Raw genomic sequence first — 18894 nt, forward strand, 5'->3', positions numbered from 1 at the left:
TTGGAAAACATTTAAAAATCCCAAATGTTTTTCATCCCAAGTATTTCAGATGAGAGATACTTAACTTGCACTATTCTATTCTTTCCAAGTAGGCTATCTGTTAAAGGATACGTGATACTAGCTACAAGGAAACTGTATGTAATTGCTACTGGGTTTTGATCTTTGATCTTGGACAGTAAAATAAGGTTATCTACTGTAAGAGCCAGCCATGATAAGCTAAATAAAAATAGACCACCCAAAAGAAGTTCTTTATTTTCAACCACTATCACCTGCCAGAGTAGGACTGGGTCATGGATAAGTTTAATGGAGGCCCGAGTTTCGGTAGTTTACCCTGAAGCAATACCTGGTTGCAGGAAGGACCATAAACTAAGATTACCTGAGCAACACCCAAGAACAGCCCATCCAAAGGAAATGCCTAACGTTCCAAATTCCAACCGCTATAGACAGGATCACCTGTCAGCACACACTCACCAGGACACCTCTAGACAAATGTCAGCCAATCAGGGGTCCTGAACCTCAGAAACTGCTCACCCCCACCTTTACTACTATAAAAACTGAACTCTAACTGAGCTAGGGGCTCTCCCTTTATTCCAATACATTGGACATGAGCAGAGACCGAGTTTGCAAACTTGCATAAAATAAAGGCTCTTTGCTTTATATATGGGACTCGGTCTCCTTGTTGGTTTTTTGGGGGACTTCGTGGATTTGGGCATGACAACTACATTTTCCTTCTTCCTAGAGTAAAGCTGACTCCCAGATAGAATCCTTGTTTTCCACAGGAGTCGCGTTGCAAGGATGGGGGAAGAAGGGTTCTTCAGCAACGCCTTAATCAGTGATGGCCACTATTTCCATTTCGTGCAACTGCGCTAGTCAGCTCACCACGTGGGTAAGCGGCAGACACACCGTGCAAGTTAATTACAGGGCAAAGTGAAGGCGAGATGGGTAACGGTGACTGCACAGCTACGACAATAAACAAACCCAAATATGTCAAAAAATAAATGAAGAAAAAACATATCAGAAGCCGCAGACAGACCTGTGTGTCTCTGCTCTGTAGCCAACGAACCCGTTACCGGATAGATGGCAGAGACACGGGCTTAGAGACACAGGGCGTCTGCTTCCGGCCTCGTGTGTACCCTCAGCCAATGGAAAGGCTGCAGGCCACTCCCGCTTCCTCACCCTGGCAACGGGCGAGCGATTACTTCCGGTGTAAGGAGTGCTCTGCGCTGACGCGGGTGAGTGTCCCTCGTTCTCACGCTGTCCGCGTCGCCGCCGCTGCCGAGCCTCGGTCTCCGTGTGGCCCCGCAGGCCCGCGCGGCGTCCTCTCCCGACCGCACGGGACGGCGCCCACGGCGCCACCTGCCTGTCCTGGGGCAGGGGCCCACGGAGTTCCAGGCCCCGAGTCACGGTCACGCGTGGGGCCCTCCAGTTTCCTTGGCTGCGGACTTTTCTCGTAGCGCTTCGCGCGCTGTGCAGTCACAGGCTGCAGGGAACTCGCGGTCTCCGGGTCCTCACAGGACCGGCGATGTGCCACATACCGGTGTCGCGGTGGGGCCAGAGCTTCCCGGAATGTCTGAGAGGCCCGTTAGAGTCCCGAGGGACGTTAGTATCCAGGGCAGAGACATCGGAGGCTAGGACGGAGTAGATGAGGCAGCTGGAGAGGCGGGCGAAAACAGTAGCTGGAGGTGTTTTGAAGTAGAGGCATGGAGATTCCGAGTTCAACCTAATTCTGCGGGGGAGAGGAAAGAAAGCTTCACTGGGGGAGGGGGCATTGGACTAAGATCCTTGAAAAATAAGCTAAGGACATTTAGCTTACACACTTGGGCGTTTAATAATTTCCCTTTCTGTTTGTTGTAAATAAACCGTTTTGCTCCCACGACTTCAGAAAGCAGTGCTTATTAGAAAACGTTTGGGAATTGCAGAAATAGTTAGAGATTAGCATAACCGCTAAGAATTTTGTTCTTTCTCATTTCTTAGGTGTTTTAAGCTATGACCTGCAAGTGTGTGAGCCTACAGATCAAACTAAAAAAATGCAGTTTGTGTATGTTGTACTCACTGCATGGAGTATGGATAGATTGGTTATGCTTTCTCTTTAGTTTTTTTTTTTAATGTGTGACTGCATGCATCATGTCTGTCTGTGCACCACGTGCATATCCATGGAGGCCAGAAGAGGGCATTCAGTTTCCTGGAGCTGGAATTATGAATGGTTATAAGCCAGCATGTGGTGCTAGGAATAACTCAAATCCTCTGCCAGAGAAGCAAGTGCTCTTTACTGCTGAACCATCTTTCCAGCCCTGGTTATGCCTTTTTCGTATTGAGGTGTAACCAAGGCAGTACAAAGTCCATTCTTTTACATTGTTAAGTCTCTCTCTCTTTGTGTTTAAGGTTTTCAAAAGTTTTATAGTTAGCCGTCAAGTTCAGAACGTTTTTATCAGCTTCACCAGAAATCTTGTACCCAATATAGTTAACCCTCCTCCAACGGTTCCCCCTCCCCCAACTTCTGATCCGTGGTTCAGTGTACATCTTCCTGTTTCGTATATTTTAAGTAAATAGAATCATGTAACAGGTGCCCTTTTGTGTCTAGTCTCTTTCAGCTAGGGTAATGTTTTCACTGTTTGTCCATGTCAATGCAACAATACGTTTATTCCTTTTTATTTATTTATTTTCCCCTGTTATTCTGGGGATGGACCTCACACATGCATGCTAGGTAAGAATTCTACCACTGACTTACACATAACTCACTCATTCCTTTTTATGGATATGCAGTTGTATTGTTTGTATTTTGGGCTGTTTGGAATAATGCTACACATCCTCTGACTTTTTGTGTGGATATTATTTTTAGGGTGTGGTCATGTGTTTTGAGAACCGAGCAGATGCTTTCTAAAGTGGCTACAGCATATTCAGTCCCACAGATTATGAAGGCCTGCTTCTCTAATGCCCGGCAAAAATCTGTTGTTTAGCTTATATGCATCTTAGTGGTACTAGTGAAATAATATCTCGTTGTTTTTATTTTTTGGTTAATAATTTTAATCATCTTTCCATGTACTTTTTGATTCTTATACAGTTTTGGAGAAATGTCTAATGTTTGACCAGATTTATCATTATTATGCATGTACCACATGTGTGCTTGTTATTAACAGGCCAGAGCTATATAACAGTGTTTCAGATAGAAAGACCCTGTCTTTAAAACCAAACAAACAAAACCCACCACCACAACAAAAAATGTTGATGATTCTAGAGTCATAAATAATTACCCCTGCACAACTTCTGGTAACTCTAAAAGTTCTTGTAGTTTTGACTCTTGTTTTTGATGTACTTAATTTTGGTGTATAGTAGCAGAGGGGAGTGCAACTTTACATTTTGCCTTCTGGCTGTATACTTTTCATCACCTTTGGTGACTTTCTTTTTCCCACTAACTGGTTTAGGAATCCATCTTGAAAATCAACTTACCACAAATAATGTTAGTTATAACCATTCTTTTCTGTTGAACTCTTAGGTTGCACATATGTTTTTAAAATTTCATATTATCATATATTAAGCATAGCATGAAATATGTAAAGCTACCCAGGAGTGGTGTCACATGCTGGAAATCCTAGAGCTTGGGAGTGGAGGGAGGAGGAGCAGGACATTTAGGTTAGCCTTGGTTGCACCCAGTCTCACAAAACAAAACAAATTATCATCAACAACATAAACCGACCTAAGAAAGACTAAGCTTTTTCTGTTTAAAATTTAGGCAGAAGGTGTGCTTGGAAGTAGAATTACTGGTTCAGAGATGAATTTAAATTTGTTTGGAACTCATTCAAGGAAGCATTGCAATCTCAATGTCATGACACTAAATACACAAAATACTGTGTTTTATCTTTTAAAATGAGAGCTTCTCATCTTATGTTCCTGGTTGGCCTACAACCCTTTATGTAGGCCAGGCTGGCCTTAAGCTTGCAGCGATCCTCCCGCCCATGCCTCTCTGAAGAGCTAGGATTACAGTCATGAGCCACTATGGCCAGCTAACAGCATGATTCTTTATTATCAATTGCAGTAGCTTATAGACTGAATTTCTTCTGTTAAGAAATATTTTATTATCAGATAGATGATTTCTTCTCCTACACTGCTTTGGAAAGATTAAACAAGACACATGATACTTTTCTAAATTGTTTAATTAAAAAGCATGTCATCACAAGTGACATAGGAAAATTTAAAAATGTGTATAATATACATATATGTGCATTGTATATATACATTATATTATATATATCCATGTGCATACTACATATAATATAAATATAATATAATGTATAATGTAATATATAATAAATATATACGAGAGATCCAAGGTCAAGATTTATACCATAAATTAATACCTAGAAAGTCCCTGAAGTTAAAAAAAAATAATAATGTTTTATTTTGAGATCCCCTTCTGGTCTTGATGACTAGTGGATTAGCATTCATCTTGGTCTCAGAAATGGTCAAATAAAATCTCTTTTCAGTGCCTAGTATTTAATAACTAAGTTCAAATATGGAAGATCCTAGAGAACACTGGATTTCTCAGTTCTCCTTAGAGGTGTATCTGTGATACTGTTAACTGCCTGTGTAGACTAGGTCATATGTAGTTTCTGGAGAAGCAATACCAACAGTATTGCATATTTTCAGGCTTTTCATACTTATAGACTCCTTTTCAAAACAGTTACATCCAGCTTAAGGTACCAGTACAGTTTTGTTAGAATCGATTTTTTTGTTCTTCTATAAATATTCTTTATTATTGGATTTTTTGTTTGTTTGTTTGTTTTTTGAGACAGGGTTTCTCTGTAGCTTTGGAGCCTGTCCTGGAGCTAGCTTTTGTAGACCAGGCAGGCCTCGATTCCAAGTGCTGGGATTAAAGGTGTGTGCTACCACTGCCAGGCTTTGGATGTTCAGTTTATATTTCCTCTTATCTATACGTGCTGGGATTAAAGACGTGAGTTACCATGCCCGGCTCTTAATAAATGATGTCATGAGTACGTTATGCTCATACATATAATGTTTGTTAGAATTTATTTATTTATTATTAGGGAGTGCATTGGCATATTACTTTGTTGTTAGAGTGTTTATTTGCCTACAGTCTACAAACTCTGGGTTAGACTTTCAGGACTGCATAATTGGGTGTGGTAATTCCGGAATTCTGGAGGTGGAGTCAGGAGTAGCAGAAATTCAAGGCCATTGTTGATAGCTCTTCAAAGCCTGCAGGTGGTACGGTGACGCTTTCTCTCAAAAACAAACAAACAAACAGAAAATCAAGAAGAAAGAAAAATAGATTCACAAGTTTTGTTGCCTCTAATTTGTAAAGTCATATTTGTCTTGAGCTAGCTATTGCAAACCCAGGTTTTTTGATCCCAATCTTAGTTCATAATCTCAAATCACAATCTCAATCTCAATCCCCTCAAATCACACTGCATAGTATGCAGTGATTCTGGAACTTACACTAACACACATATCATTACAAAATGTAAAAAAATGTAAAGAAGGTGAGGGAGTTCAGGCAGTTCACAGAGGCCTTCCTGCAGGCTGAGGTGGAGGCTTAAGCAGATGGAGAACTGCAGGAGCCAAACAAAGCAGGGCTGCAGGGTCAGAGTTGATCCCAGGCCTCAGGGTTGTGTTGAGCTGCAGAGGTGCTGTGTGGACCCAGGGAGGCAATTGAGGTGAGGTGTGGGGCTAGATCTGGGCAGACAGGTGGGCAGCCGATAATTTGAGTGGGCCATATCATCAGTGGGGACTTAATCCTCAGAGACAGTCATGATTTCTTTGCCTGTGGGACCCTTTATACACACACTGGTGGTGAGATGACAGGTTGTTGAGCTGTTGCTCAGTGTTAGGATGCCCAGATAAAGGTGTAACACTCTTCCTCAGACTGATGTCTTTGGTAAAGTTTTGGCTTGTCTTTGTCTGATAAGGTTTAATATGCCAATATAGTCTTATGCTTCTAGTCCGATACGTTTATAGAGGTGCTTTTTTACTCTAAAGAGTGCTACCCATGCATGGTGCTGGACAAATAGAAGTGTCTGTGCACAGTGTGCACAATGAGGAACAGAGTCAATTTGCCTCTGTGTACACATTCAAAATGTACCAAATTTGGCTTGTAAAATGGAGTCACCCAGGCCAAGGCGTGGCCTGGAAGCCACTGTTTTCTGTCTTGTTGAGTAACTTAGAGCAGGACACAGCTTCTCCACAGTGAACACTTCCTTTCCAGGTATGACCACAGAAGGAACCCTGCCTCCATTAGTGGTCGCTCGCCTTTGCTTCTCCATCTTTAAACCACTTTCTATCCAATTAAATTTTCTATAAATGATAGATTGGTGGCCTTCCTTTTGTCCTTAGTTTCTATTCACTGTTTCTAATGCTTATTTATATTCTACTCTTGTAATGGCTCACTGATGCTCTGTTTTAGAAATATATCACATTTTGTTTTTAATTGATCCATTGTCTCTTGATGGGCATTTAAAGTGCTTCCTAATTTTGGCTCCTATGAATAAAATTTAGACATTTGTGAAGAAGTTAACTTTATTTACTTTTAAGAGAACTACTTACTGTGTCTGTGTGTGGGGCATGCACTTGCAGGGATGTATGTGGAGGTCATAAACATCTTGTATGGTTCTCTATTTCCACTATGTAGGCCCCAAGTATTGAAATCCAGTGGTTAGGCTTGGCAGCATGTGCTTTTACCCAGGTTTTTATTTGGACATATGGTCTTAGTTTTCTGGGTATGTAATTTGCTAGATTCTATAACTTTTGAGATAGGGTCACTGTATATAGAGTGTATATAGTCCATGCTTGCCTCAGATTAATGTTGTTTTTTTTTTTTTTTTTTTTTTTTGAGACAGGGTTTCTCTGTAGCTTTGGAGCCTGTCCTGGAACCAGCTCTTGTAGACCAGACTGGCCTTGAACTCACAGAGATTCACTTACCTCTGCTTCCCAAATGCTGGAATTAAAGGGGTACGCCACCACTGCCTGGTTTTGCCTTAGATTCTAAATTCTCCTTCCCCAGAGTCTCAAATTTTAGGATTATAAACATGTGCTATTATGTCCATCTTTGGGCATATGATAACACCCATAATCCCTTTTTAAAAAATAGTCTTAAAAACATTATTATTGTGTGTGTGCCATGACACATGTTTGGAGGTCAGAAGGCAAATTTTGGGAGCTGGTTCTCTCCTATACCACGGGTTCTGAGTTTTGAACTCAGGTTATCCAGTTTATGTTTAAAATGCTCTTTTTATTGGCATATGAAAATGAGCTAAAGAATTCTTTAACTTTTTTTTTAAAGATTTATTTATTGTGTATACAGTATTCTGCCTGCAAACATGTCTTCAGGCCAGAAGAGGGCACCAGATCTCATTACAGATGGTTGTGAGCCACCATGTGGTTGCTGGGAATTGAACTTAGGACCTTTAGAAGAGCAGGCCACTGAGACATCTCTCCAGCCCAAATTCTTTAAAGTTTAAAGTATTTAAATTAATTTATGATTTTTGTGGACTTGGATGTCGAATCCAGGACCTTAGATGTTCAAGGTTAGAGCTTAATCAGCCTAGTGTTCTTAGTTCTTATTGCATAGAACTTTCTAATACCTGCACATCTGTGGTCATTAAGAACATTTCGTTGTGGGTATTGCCTCAGAATTTAGCTGAAGCAATAGATGTTTTTCTTGAGCTAACGCTTGGTATAAGTGTGCTACATGTTTCAAATAATGTAATAACAGTGACAAGTATGATAAATATTTCACAGAGGTTAATCAAATGTCATGTCCCACCCCCTGTCTGATTGGCAGGAATCAATGTTTTTCTTTCCTTTTCCAGTTACCTGTAGTTTATGTGTCCCTGTAAATTCAAGATTCAGAAAAATGAAACAAAAATAGCTCCTTTAGGAATCTTTGGGCATGTTTTTTCTATATTTTTTTCTGAGGTAGCATTATAAAGATGTCACTTGAAATCAAAATAAATTCAGAATATGGCATTTCCTTTGTTACAGTAGTTTTTAAGTGAAATCTTATAGTTTCTGTTATATTGGATCTCAGACTTAGTTCATTAACTAGTGCTTCTGTAATATGTGTGTGTGTATGTGTGTGTATATATATATATACTCAATATGTAGATGCATGCATACATTCATATATATCATATATATTAGTATATATAGTTTCCATAGTATAATATATATTGGCTTCTCTAAAGGAACATATCTGATAGACTATATAAATATATTCATTACATGTGTATGCCTTAGTTAGGATTTTATTGCTGTGAAGAGACAACACCATGACTGTGGCACTCCTTTTTTTTTTAAGATGGGGTTTCTCTGTGGAACAGTTTTAGCTGTACTGGAACTTGCTCTGTAAACCAGACTAACGTCAAACTCAGAGTGATCCACCTGCCTCTGCTTCCTGAGTGCTGGGATTAAAGACATGTGCCACCACGCATGGTGACCATGGCAACTCTTATATAGGAAAACATTTAATTGGCTGATTTACAGTTTTGGAGGTTTAATCCATTATCATCATGGTGAGAAGCATGGCAGTGTGCAGGCAGACATGGTGCTGGAGAAGGTGCGGAAAGTTCTACATCTCGATCCTCAGGCAGCAGAAGGAGACTCTGTGCCATACTGGGTGTAGCTTGCCAATATTTGACCTCAAAATCAACCCCCACAGGGGGCTGGAGAGATGGCTCAGTGGTTAAGAGCATTGCCTGCTCTTCCAAAGGTCCTGAGTTCAATTCCCAGCAACCACATGGTGGCTCACAACCATCTGTAATTACGTCTGGTGCCCTCTTCTGGCCTGCAGGCATATGTGCAGACAGAATATTGTGTACATAATAAATAAATAAATAAATAATAAAAAAAATCAACCCCCACAATGACACACTTCCTTCAACGAGGCCACACCTCCTAATAGTGCCACTCCCTATGGGCCAAACACTCAAACATGTGAGTCTGTTGGGGTCTTTCCTATTTAAACCACCATATTGTGTGTGAGTATACATACATCTATCTATATCTGTCTGTCTGTCTATCTACATCTATATATCTATATATATTTAAAAAGTGGAGCCTGGTGCTGGTGGTGCACACCTTTAATCCCAGCACTCAGGAGGCAGAGGCAGGGGATCTCTGTATGTTCGAGGCCAGCCTGGTCTACAAGAGCTAGTTCCAGGACAGGCTCCAAAACTACCAAGAAACCCTTAGAAAGTGTGGTCCCCCTAGTTCAACAATGGCTGTTTCTCAGAGGCAAACATTCGGTAATTCTTTAGGAGGTGGATATCTCAGCTGCCCTCCAGTCTAAGTTGGAACCCTGAAATGTGTCCTACTATCAGTGAAGGAATGCCTCAGCAGAACAGATGACTAACAACAGCAAGGGTCAGAGCAAGCAGGCGAAAGGAAAAGCTTCCTTCTTCCATGTCCTTTTATGTGGGCAGCTACCAGAAGGTGTGGCTCAGGGTTGGTGGGGGGGGGTTCTCACCTCAAATGAGCCAGTTGAGAAAATCCATCAAGGCATGCCCAGCTGTGTGAACAGTTCCTAATTTCCATCCCACCCTGTCCATTGGTCATCTAAACATCCTTTGGGTAAATTTGGGTATCCAGATGCATACTTTGTATATATAATTAGCTCTTTCCTTTCAGATAATACTGCATATAATTATACATTTTAAAAATATTTTTATGGTTTATTTAACTTTATTTTATATGCATTGGTGTGAAGGTGTCAGATCCCCTGGAACTAGATCTTCAGACAGTTGTGAGCTGCCATGTGGGTGTTGGGAATTGAACCCAGGTCCTCTCGAAAAGCAGTCAGTGATCTTAACCACTGGGCCATCTCTCCAGCCCCTAATTATACATTTTTTAAAAGAGTCTCTCATATCGATCACGCTGTTTTGGAACTCACTGTATACCCAACGGTGGTCTCAAACCTCTCAGTTGATTATTTGTGTGCTTTAAAATAATTTTTAAATTTTTTTTATAATTTATTTATCTTTATTTTATGTGCATTGATGTGAAGGTGTCAGATTCTCTGGAACTGGATTTTCAGACAGTTGTGAGTTGCCAAGTGGGTGCTGGGAATTGAACCCCGGGTCCTCTGGAAGAGCAGTCAGTGCTCTTAACCACTGAGCCATTTCTCCAGCCCCTAAAATAATTTTTTGAATTGATGTTTATTCTGTGTCTATAAATCAAGAATGTCTTCATTCCTTCCAGTGGCTGCTTTTAATTGAATTGAATTGATTTATCTTTGAGCCAGGTTCCAGCTGTGTAACCCTGTTGCCCTTTATTTTGCAACCCTCTGTTTCAGCCTTACCAGTGCTGGAATTATAGACATATGCCACTATGTCTGACCCCTTCCTTTTTTCAATTTAATATGATTGAATATTTTTACTTAATACCGTCATTTAAAAAGTTTTGACCACCCCACTGTCATGTTTTCTTTAAATAAATTTCTTTGTTGCTTTAAAAGTGGTATGTTTGTTCCTAATTTAGAGTAAATTCTGACCTCTTTGTTGTTATTAAACTTTAATTGTGTAGTGTTTTTGAGTGTTTACTGCACAGTGAGAAAAATTAAAAGCTTTATGACATTAGTAGCTTGAAAATTGTTTTACTAAATTTTATGTCTCATTTCTTACGTTGGAGAACTTTCTGTTATTCATGCTCACAGCTGTTTGAAGGAGTGCTTGTTTAATTTCTTGGTTTAAACATAACTTTGTTAGCATTTATGCTTATAATTGCACTGAGCAGCATTGAAGTGATGATTTTGAGAATCATAAGAATTTCTTTGTAAGTGGGAACAGTGGTGTTACACTCTGTAATCCCAGCACTCACTCAGAAGGCTGTGGCAGTACAGTCATGGGACAGGGCGTTCAGGCCAGCTTGAGCCTTATAGTGAGGCCCTGAGGCAACAAACATTCAAGCTGGCGAGATGGCTCAGCTGGTAATGGTGCTTGCTCTGTAAGGCCAGCAACTAGAGCTTGATTCCCAGAGCCCATGTAAGGTAGAAGGAGAAAACTGACTCCGCAATGTTGTCCTCCGACTTCTACCTCCACAATATCTACGCACAGTAATACTGAATAAAAGTTAAAAATGCCTCACATGTAAGTATGAATTTGTTGCTTTCTTTAAGTAGAAAGCTAGATTTTATATTAGTTTAGTGTGCCTGTAATTTCAAATTGTCCCAGAGATGGGCTGATGTGCAGGGAAAATAAAGTGATAGTCACACTATGTTGAGGTTACTTCAGTCTGGGCAGCACAAAGACAACATTTGAAGAAGGACGCTTAAAAGAAATCCCACACTAGCTCAGAATTGAGTATAATAGAGGGTTATTTATTTAGGGGTAGACTTACAGATCACAATTCTCTGCTGGAACAGGGAACAGCAACTGAATCCCGCAGCTGGAAACGAGGCCTGACACGCACTTTACATAGGCATATGTAGTATATGAGACCACGCCCAAGTGGGTGGGTAACTTAAAAGCACTGCAGGTAGGAATTTCTACAGTACCTCCCCCTTTTGTTTAAATAAGAAAGTTATAAGCCTAATACAAAGTTATATACAATAAGAACAAATATGTATAAAAATTAGAATTACAACCAGCATAAACAGTATCAAGCAAGAAACATGTGACAAATGTTTCAATAATTACCCTATCTCAAGGAGTTTAAATCTTGTATATAAATAACTTGGCCAAGTCATGTGAGGAAAGTAACTACAACTATGTAGTCTTCAACCCCATTGAAGATCTGAGAAAGGAAATAATATTACTTGAGTAAGCAGGAAGTGCAATCAAGTAACTTCCAAAATTTGCAACAAATGACAGAAACAACTGGCTATCTGGGCAGTCACCCAAAGTCTTATTTGCAACCTTGAAGCAAACAACTTTGGCTAAGGCCTAGAGTAACTGACAGACCAATTTCAGAGGCATAAATTTTTCAAAATCGATTTACCTTGTCTGGGCAAGATTTGACAGTGTTTTTTTTGTATCCTGTTTGTCCAGTCCAAACATCATGCATTTTGTCAGTGGTCAATGCATGGGCATTTCCTTGCCCAAAGGCTACTTTTGGTAAGAAGAAAACAAGCTCCAAGTGGAATGTCTTCGGTGCTCAACATTCTCTCGGGAATAGATCAGTGCTGCCAGGAGCAATCGTGTCTCACTTTAGCAGAACCCTAAGTTATTTATATGCCATATTCTATAGCTCTTTGAAGTGATTGAAGACTACCTATCTATGGAAAATACAATCTCTATGTATCTAAAGAACCTGATTAGTCTAATTTTTTTAAGTATGATAAACATAGATGACTATTGGTCTATAATTCTTAGAACCTATATAACTTAAAGACTAAGATTTCATATTAGAATATTATACAAAAATAACTGTGCAACAAATGAGGACAATGACTTCAAAAAGTAAACAATGTATTAGTATCTTGATCAGAGGTAGAAATGTATGTTGCTATATGATAAATATATCCTAAAATTGTATCATTATACAAAATGTCCTAAGCAGCTTTAGAAGCATGCATGCATATAATATGACAAAATAACTTTGCCTAGGTACAAATATTGTAGATGAAAATAGGAACATATTCCATATAATTTAAGCTTGTATCAATATACAAGAATCTATACCAACATAAATTGCCTATAAATAATAGCTCACAAGTATTTACTTTGGTACTCACTATTATTATTATCCCATCCAACCCCCCCCCCTTTTTAAAACGATCCCTGATCCTCCAAAATTCCTCCCAACCCCCAACCCTATGCCAATTGTAATCAACCCCTAAATGATGTCCCTATCCCTGAGGACAAACTTTGTTGGGAGAGGGGACATCATCTTCTAGAGTTACTTCCAGCTGTCATGGGGGCGATGTTCTTTCTATGGGATCCTGTGAAAGTAAAATGATGGTTAAGTTCCAAGATTACTGTCTGGTATAATTGCAAATAGTCTCAGTATTCGGCAAGGTTTTTCTGAGCTTCCTATTTGGAGTTCTGGCCAGAATGTTGTGAAAAAGTGTACCATTTCAGCTAACCAAGTTGGAACCATCTTGGGTAGCTGGTACCCAAAACAGGTCTTATAGTAAAACTATCAGCATCATGACGTAATATCAACCAGGTGAAGTTGTGGATGTGCAGGGAAAATAAAGTGATAGTCACGCTATGTTGAGGTTACTTCAGTTTGGGCAGCACAAAGACAGCATTTGGACTAGGTGGAGTTTCCCTCCCCCATTTTTAAGGATTTAACTATGTAGCCCTGGGTAGGTTAGAACTGGCTACACACACACACACACACACACAGGCTAGCCTCAAACTCAATGATCCCCCTGCCTCTGACTCTCCAGAGCTCTGGTAAAGGCGTGTGTTTCCACACTCAGCCAGGATGAGATCTTTTTATAATAAGTTTTTTTGTTTATATGTCCTCAGACAAGTACTGTTACTGGACAGGGATGTAAATTATAAACTTCTTACGTTCTGTTACTGTTATCCAGTTTAATAATTTTAAAAATAACTTATTTTGAAAAATATGTGTATGGCTTTTTGTAAGTATTGTGTATGTTGGTAGAAAGAAATAGAGGTAATCTTTTCCTTTTTTTCCCTAGGGTAACTCCTTGTACAGTTGCTGTTGTGTGGAAGGATGCTCTTTTCCTGATAGAAGATGATAATCTTGGAGGATGACCATGGAGAAGGGGATGAGTTCTGGAGAAGGATTGCCTTCCAGAGCACCTCAGGCATCTACTGCTAAAGTCACAGTCAAGGAATCAGAAACAAGGCAGCCTTGTGAGGAGAAACGAGGGGGCTTTGTGCTGGTGCATGCAGGTGAGACTTTGTGGGTGAGTTGAAGTGAAAACCAAAAAGGATGTTTTCCATTTCTTGCTGTGAAAAACACCAAAGACTGCATTTCATATTTGACAAAGAGGGTTGGAACCAAAGAATCTGTTAGATGTGATTCTGTATTCTGGTTGGAATATTTTACAATGGTACTTCTTCCTACGTCTTCCTTATTTCCCCTCTCTTATTTACCTTATATAGTACGTATGTTTGGATCAGTTGTGTTAAAACCAAAGTAATTTTTAAATCTTTATTATTTTTCCCACCACACTCCCCTCTTTTCCAATGAGAGTTGAGTGGGGTTGGAGAAATTGCTCAGCGGTTAAGAACTATTGCTGCTCTCAGAGGACCCGAGTCAGTTCCTAGCAGCCACACACAGCAGCTTAGAACCTCCTGTAACTGCAGCTCCACAGCATCTGATGCCTTTGGTACTCATGGGCACCTTCACGCACATGACATACATCAACATGTGTGTATGCAGGCACACATGTTCACACACCCACAAAGATAAAATCAAGATCTTTAAAAAAAGAAAGAAGAGGCAAATTTATGGAAATGTGTATACTTTTACTCAGTTAAAAGTTGACCTGGGACTCTCAATTCCTGCTTCAGAATCTCTGGTTCATTATCATCTTGACTGCACCTTTTTAGCAATGCATCCATGAAGCCGCAGGGTGATTGGTAATGAAAAGTCCCCAGACTATCTTAATACAAAATATACAACTTTAATAAACAGAAGTAAGACTTACACCTGCTTACACCAGAATCCAAACGATGCAGGAGCCAGGTGAGAGAGCTAGCTGCAATGAGCTTGCAGGTTTATAGGCAAGCTTTAGCCTAAGGGCGACACGCCCCACAAACAGAAAGTGATTGGCTGAATTCCCCTATTACATCCATAGTACCAGTAAGTAACTGTCTTTAAAGTTATTGGTAAACAGTGCAAGAAACTTCTGAAACTTGGACAAGTAGTGACAGCTTTAGATTTGGAAAACATTGCTTTTGTTGACTGTTGTGATTCTTTTCTTCCTTTCAGACACACTCTTGATGGTAACGGCACCTAGCTAAAGCATGCTAGAGATCAGAACGAGTAGGGATCAGTTTGGGTGTTGGCAGAAAGTGCTGGTCATGGACAACCTCTGCTCCTCCTTTCTGAGTACTGACCAGGCCTGACCCTGCTTAGCTTCTGAGATCAGCTAAGATTGGGTCAGTTCAGGGTACATGGCCACAGATACATCCTTTTTTTTTTCCTTTTTGTTTTTTTGAGACAGGGTTTCTCTGTGTAACAGTGCTGGCTATCTGGGAACTCGCTTTGTAGACCAGACTGACCTCAAACTCACAGAGATCCACCTGCCGCTGCCTCCCGAGTGCTGGGATTAAAGGCGTGTGCCACCATTGCCCAGCTACACCCTCTGTTTCTAAATTGTTGGAAAGTCAAACAGATTGTTGATTACAAAGAAGTCTGTATTTTTACTTTTTTAAAGGATTAAAGATTACATTTCTCACACAATATACAACTGTTTTGTTCAGCATTAGGCTTACCAACATTTAGTCATTTGATTAGTACAGTTTTGTTTTTACCTAGCTATTGGCTAACCTGATACTGACAATAATAAAAGAGTCAGCTCTCCATGGGGGCACATAACAATCCCAGTACTTGGGACATTGTGGTGGGAGGAATACCATGAATTTGAGATCAGTCTGGGTTACATAAAGAATTCCTGACCACCTGAGTTACCCTGAAGAATCCAATTCAAACCAACTAACTAACTAACCCACTAATCAACCAACCAACTGATTGACCAACTAACCAGAAAAAAAAGCCAAAACAAAATAGCCCTTTTTAAGTTTTTGATGAAATATTTATTTTTTAAATAAGTGCATGTGAATATAGGCGCTCACAGAGGCCCAGGAGAGGGTGTTAGATCCTTTGGAGCAAAAGTTACAGGCAGATGTGATCTGTCTAGCGAATGTGGGAGCTGGGAACTGAGCTGGGGTTCTCTACAAGAGCAGTACATGCTCTTAACCACTGAGCCGTCTCTCCAGACCCTGCCTTTAAAGTTGAAAAGCAGAGTCTTATTTCTATGTAGTGAATGCCAGTGTTATTTGCAGTAGAGAAACCGTAGCTCGCACAGTGCAAACATAATAGTGCAATAGTTTTTGCTGTGTACTATTGCTTGGGAGTGCTCTGAGTGCTGAGCCTGTCTTTCCTTTGTCAAACAGGGAAATGAGCAAGTATTAACCAGATTCTAAAGATTAATTTGGGCCACATTGAGCCCTTTTCTTTATTCTACTCAGAAGAATTTGCATACTAAACTTTTTGCCAGTAATATCCCTGCCTTACCAAATATTGCTGAAAGATTGGGATCCCTGAGATGGAACACAGCAGACCTAGGATCACATGCTTCATGTATAGGCCTGCATCCTTTAGTGTGGACTACTTATAGGCAGCATCCCTGATAGTCTATTGGTAATGCCTGCTTGATCTAAACTTTAAACATTTATTCTTGGAAAATTTTATATGTATGTGATGCATCTTGATCATATTTCCTGCAGTCTTTCCCTCCAGCTTTCCTCAGCCCCTCCCCAGCACATCTCCCTTCCAACTTCCTGTTTTATTTTTTCTTTTTAAACAACTGAGTTCAGTTATTGTTGCCAACATATGCAAGGATGTAGAATCCTCTGCTGGGCTTTGGGCAGCCTTCTAGTGGCCATCACCCTAAAGAAAAATGACTCTCAATTCCTCAACAGCCATCAGGAGCTCCGTCCATTTCCATGCTGGATTTTTTTTTAAAAGATGGTTTGATCTTGTGTGTCTTGTATAACTAGTTATAACTAGCTGCTATGAGTTTTTGTTTAGTAGCCACATGAGAGCAGCATTTCTTCCATCTTCAGGTCCTTTCATTCTTTCTGCTCTTTCTCTGATGTTCTCTGAGCCTTGCAGGGGGCTAGGAGTGGTGGTTGATGTGCATGTCGCATTTGTATCTGAGCACTCATAGCTACTTATTTTCATCTGCAGTAGCCACTACCTTCTTTAGTAAGAAGATTGTCTGATGAAGATTTAGAACAGCACACATTTATGGATAAATATTTAGAGAGCAATTTGATAAAATGGCCATTTAGCAAAGCAACATTGATAGGTTCCCCTGTAGAGCCTATAATCTCCCTGACCATGGATTTTGACTGAGAATAGTGCCTGGCATGAATTCCCTCCCATGCAGCAGACCTCAGATCTAATCACGAGAGTGGCTGGTTATAACTATGGGCAGTCTTACTGCTGTTGCACCCGTGGGTCCATCATGCCCCGTGGGTTTATATTGTAGTGTTCAGGGTTCAGAACACCATTGATGTCTTCTCTCCTCTAGTACATTCTAGAATTATGAAAGCTAGCTAGCAGGGAAAGAGTTTCCTGATCAGTTTGATTGATTTTTGTTCTGCAACTGAAGTATGAGGTGTCTTCATCACTTAGGTATTACTCTATACCTATGGTGGACAGTTGGGAGCAAAGGCAATAGCCTGTATTGTTTTTGAGAACTTCCTGGCCAATAATTCGTAGGGATGTAACCTGTGCATGAGACAGATATTTAATAACCCATCTTTTGGAAACAGTCTGTTCATCCATGTGGGGTATTGCCATCGAAACTTCTTTTTTAATGGAAAAAAAACCCTAAATATATTTTAGCTTACCAAAGGATGGGGTTTAATAATGCTTCCTCATAGGTTGTTAGTTTTGGTTAGACCTACCCCCCTGTACTCCTTGCCCTCAACCACTGCCCCTTCTTTTCTTCAACGTTAGCTCCTTGTACTATCCCCTCCCATGTTCTTCATATCATATGTGGTTCTGCTATCTCCTATTATTATTTTTACTTGATTACAAGATCATGTGGCTTCTTTATGCACACTTCATTTTTGTTAGTCCTTTCATGTCTCCTTGTTTCTCAATCCTCTTTACCCCACTGTCTGCTTGAAACTTCTCTGCATTCAGCATCTCACCTTTGAGCTTTCCTCCTCCTGAATGACTTCTCCAGGTTAAACACATGAAATAAAAGATTTGAAGGAAGGGTCCATGTATGAGAGAGAACATGCAACATTTGTCTTTTTGGGCATGGTGACCTCACTCATTATAATTTTTCCAGTTCCATTCATTTGCCTGCAAATTTCTTAATTTGGTTTTTCTTCACAACTGGGTAATATTCCATTGTATATATGTACCACATTTTCCTTATTCATTTGCCAGTTGTTGAATATCTAAGTTGATTCCATTTCCTAGCTGTTGTGAATAGAATGTCAATGACTATGAATATGCAAGTGTCTCTGCTGTAAGATATGTGGTCCTTTTTGGTATGTGTATCCAGGAGTGGTATACCTGGGTCATATGGTTCTGTTTTCAAATACTTGATTATTTTTCCTCTGTAGATCATGACGTCAGAGAGCTGTGAAGATAGGTTTGACCAAGACTGATAGAGACTCTGTGAGCTTTTAGCTTTCTCTGACGAAAGAGAAACTTTTTAAGCCTTAGGGACTCTAGTTGCTTAACCATTGTTTCTGTTGTCCCAGGTTCTTGTAACACTGTTTGTGGGTCAGTTTTCTCTCAGTCTTGAGAAAAGTTGTGTTAGGTTTTCACTACATCCACAGGAGAGTTGGGAGACTTAGACGTGTAACTTTAACGTTCCTTAGCTTTGGCCTCTATGGAATCTACTGAAGGAGGAGGGTCATAGTAAAGAACTCTAATAAGAACATTAGCCATCAAGAGTTTAACGTTCTTGTCTCTCCTCCTTTTGTTCCCCATTCTTCTTCTACTCCCATCCGTAGCTTGATCCTCTTAATTAAAAATAAGGGGCTGGAGAGATGGCTCAGTCTTTAAGAGCACAAACTGCTGCCAGTAGTTCAATTCCTAGCACATACATAGTGGTCAACAATTGCCTGTAACTTCAGTTCAGGGGATCCAGTGCCCTCTTCTGGCCTCTGTGGACACTGCATGCAAATGGTGCATAGACTTACACATAAAAATACGTAAATCTTTAAAAGCATTAGAAAGCATTTGCTCTTGAAGAGGACTCAAGTTCACATC

The 18894-nt window shown here is 40.2% G+C and overlaps 1 protein-coding gene across 4 annotated transcripts in view; it reads left to right on the top strand.

The window, feature by feature from the left end:
* Positions 1-1175: 1175 nt before the first annotated feature.
* The window catches only part of Tasp1 (taspase 1), a 234580-nt gene continuing 216861 nt past the window's right edge, over positions 1176-18894 (top strand). For 3 of the 4 annotated variants that reach the window (XR_007236041.3, XM_048455440.3, XM_048455441.3), the window contains exons 1-2: positions 1176-1232; positions 13598-13814. Coding sequence is in view for 3 of the 4 variants with exons in the window: in XM_048455440.3 (XP_048311397.3) it covers positions 13670-13814 (145 nt within the window). In the remaining variant the exon portion in view is untranslated. Of the gene's footprint in view, positions 1233-13597; positions 13815-18894 lie in introns of those variants that run through there. The other variant, XM_048455442.3, reaches the window with a different exon arrangement.

This window comes from Myodes glareolus, chromosome 10 (assembly GCF_982192425.1).
Source record: "Myodes glareolus chromosome 10, mMyoGla1.1, whole genome shotgun sequence".
NCBI lineage: Eukaryota > Metazoa > Chordata > Mammalia > Rodentia > Cricetidae > Myodes > Myodes glareolus.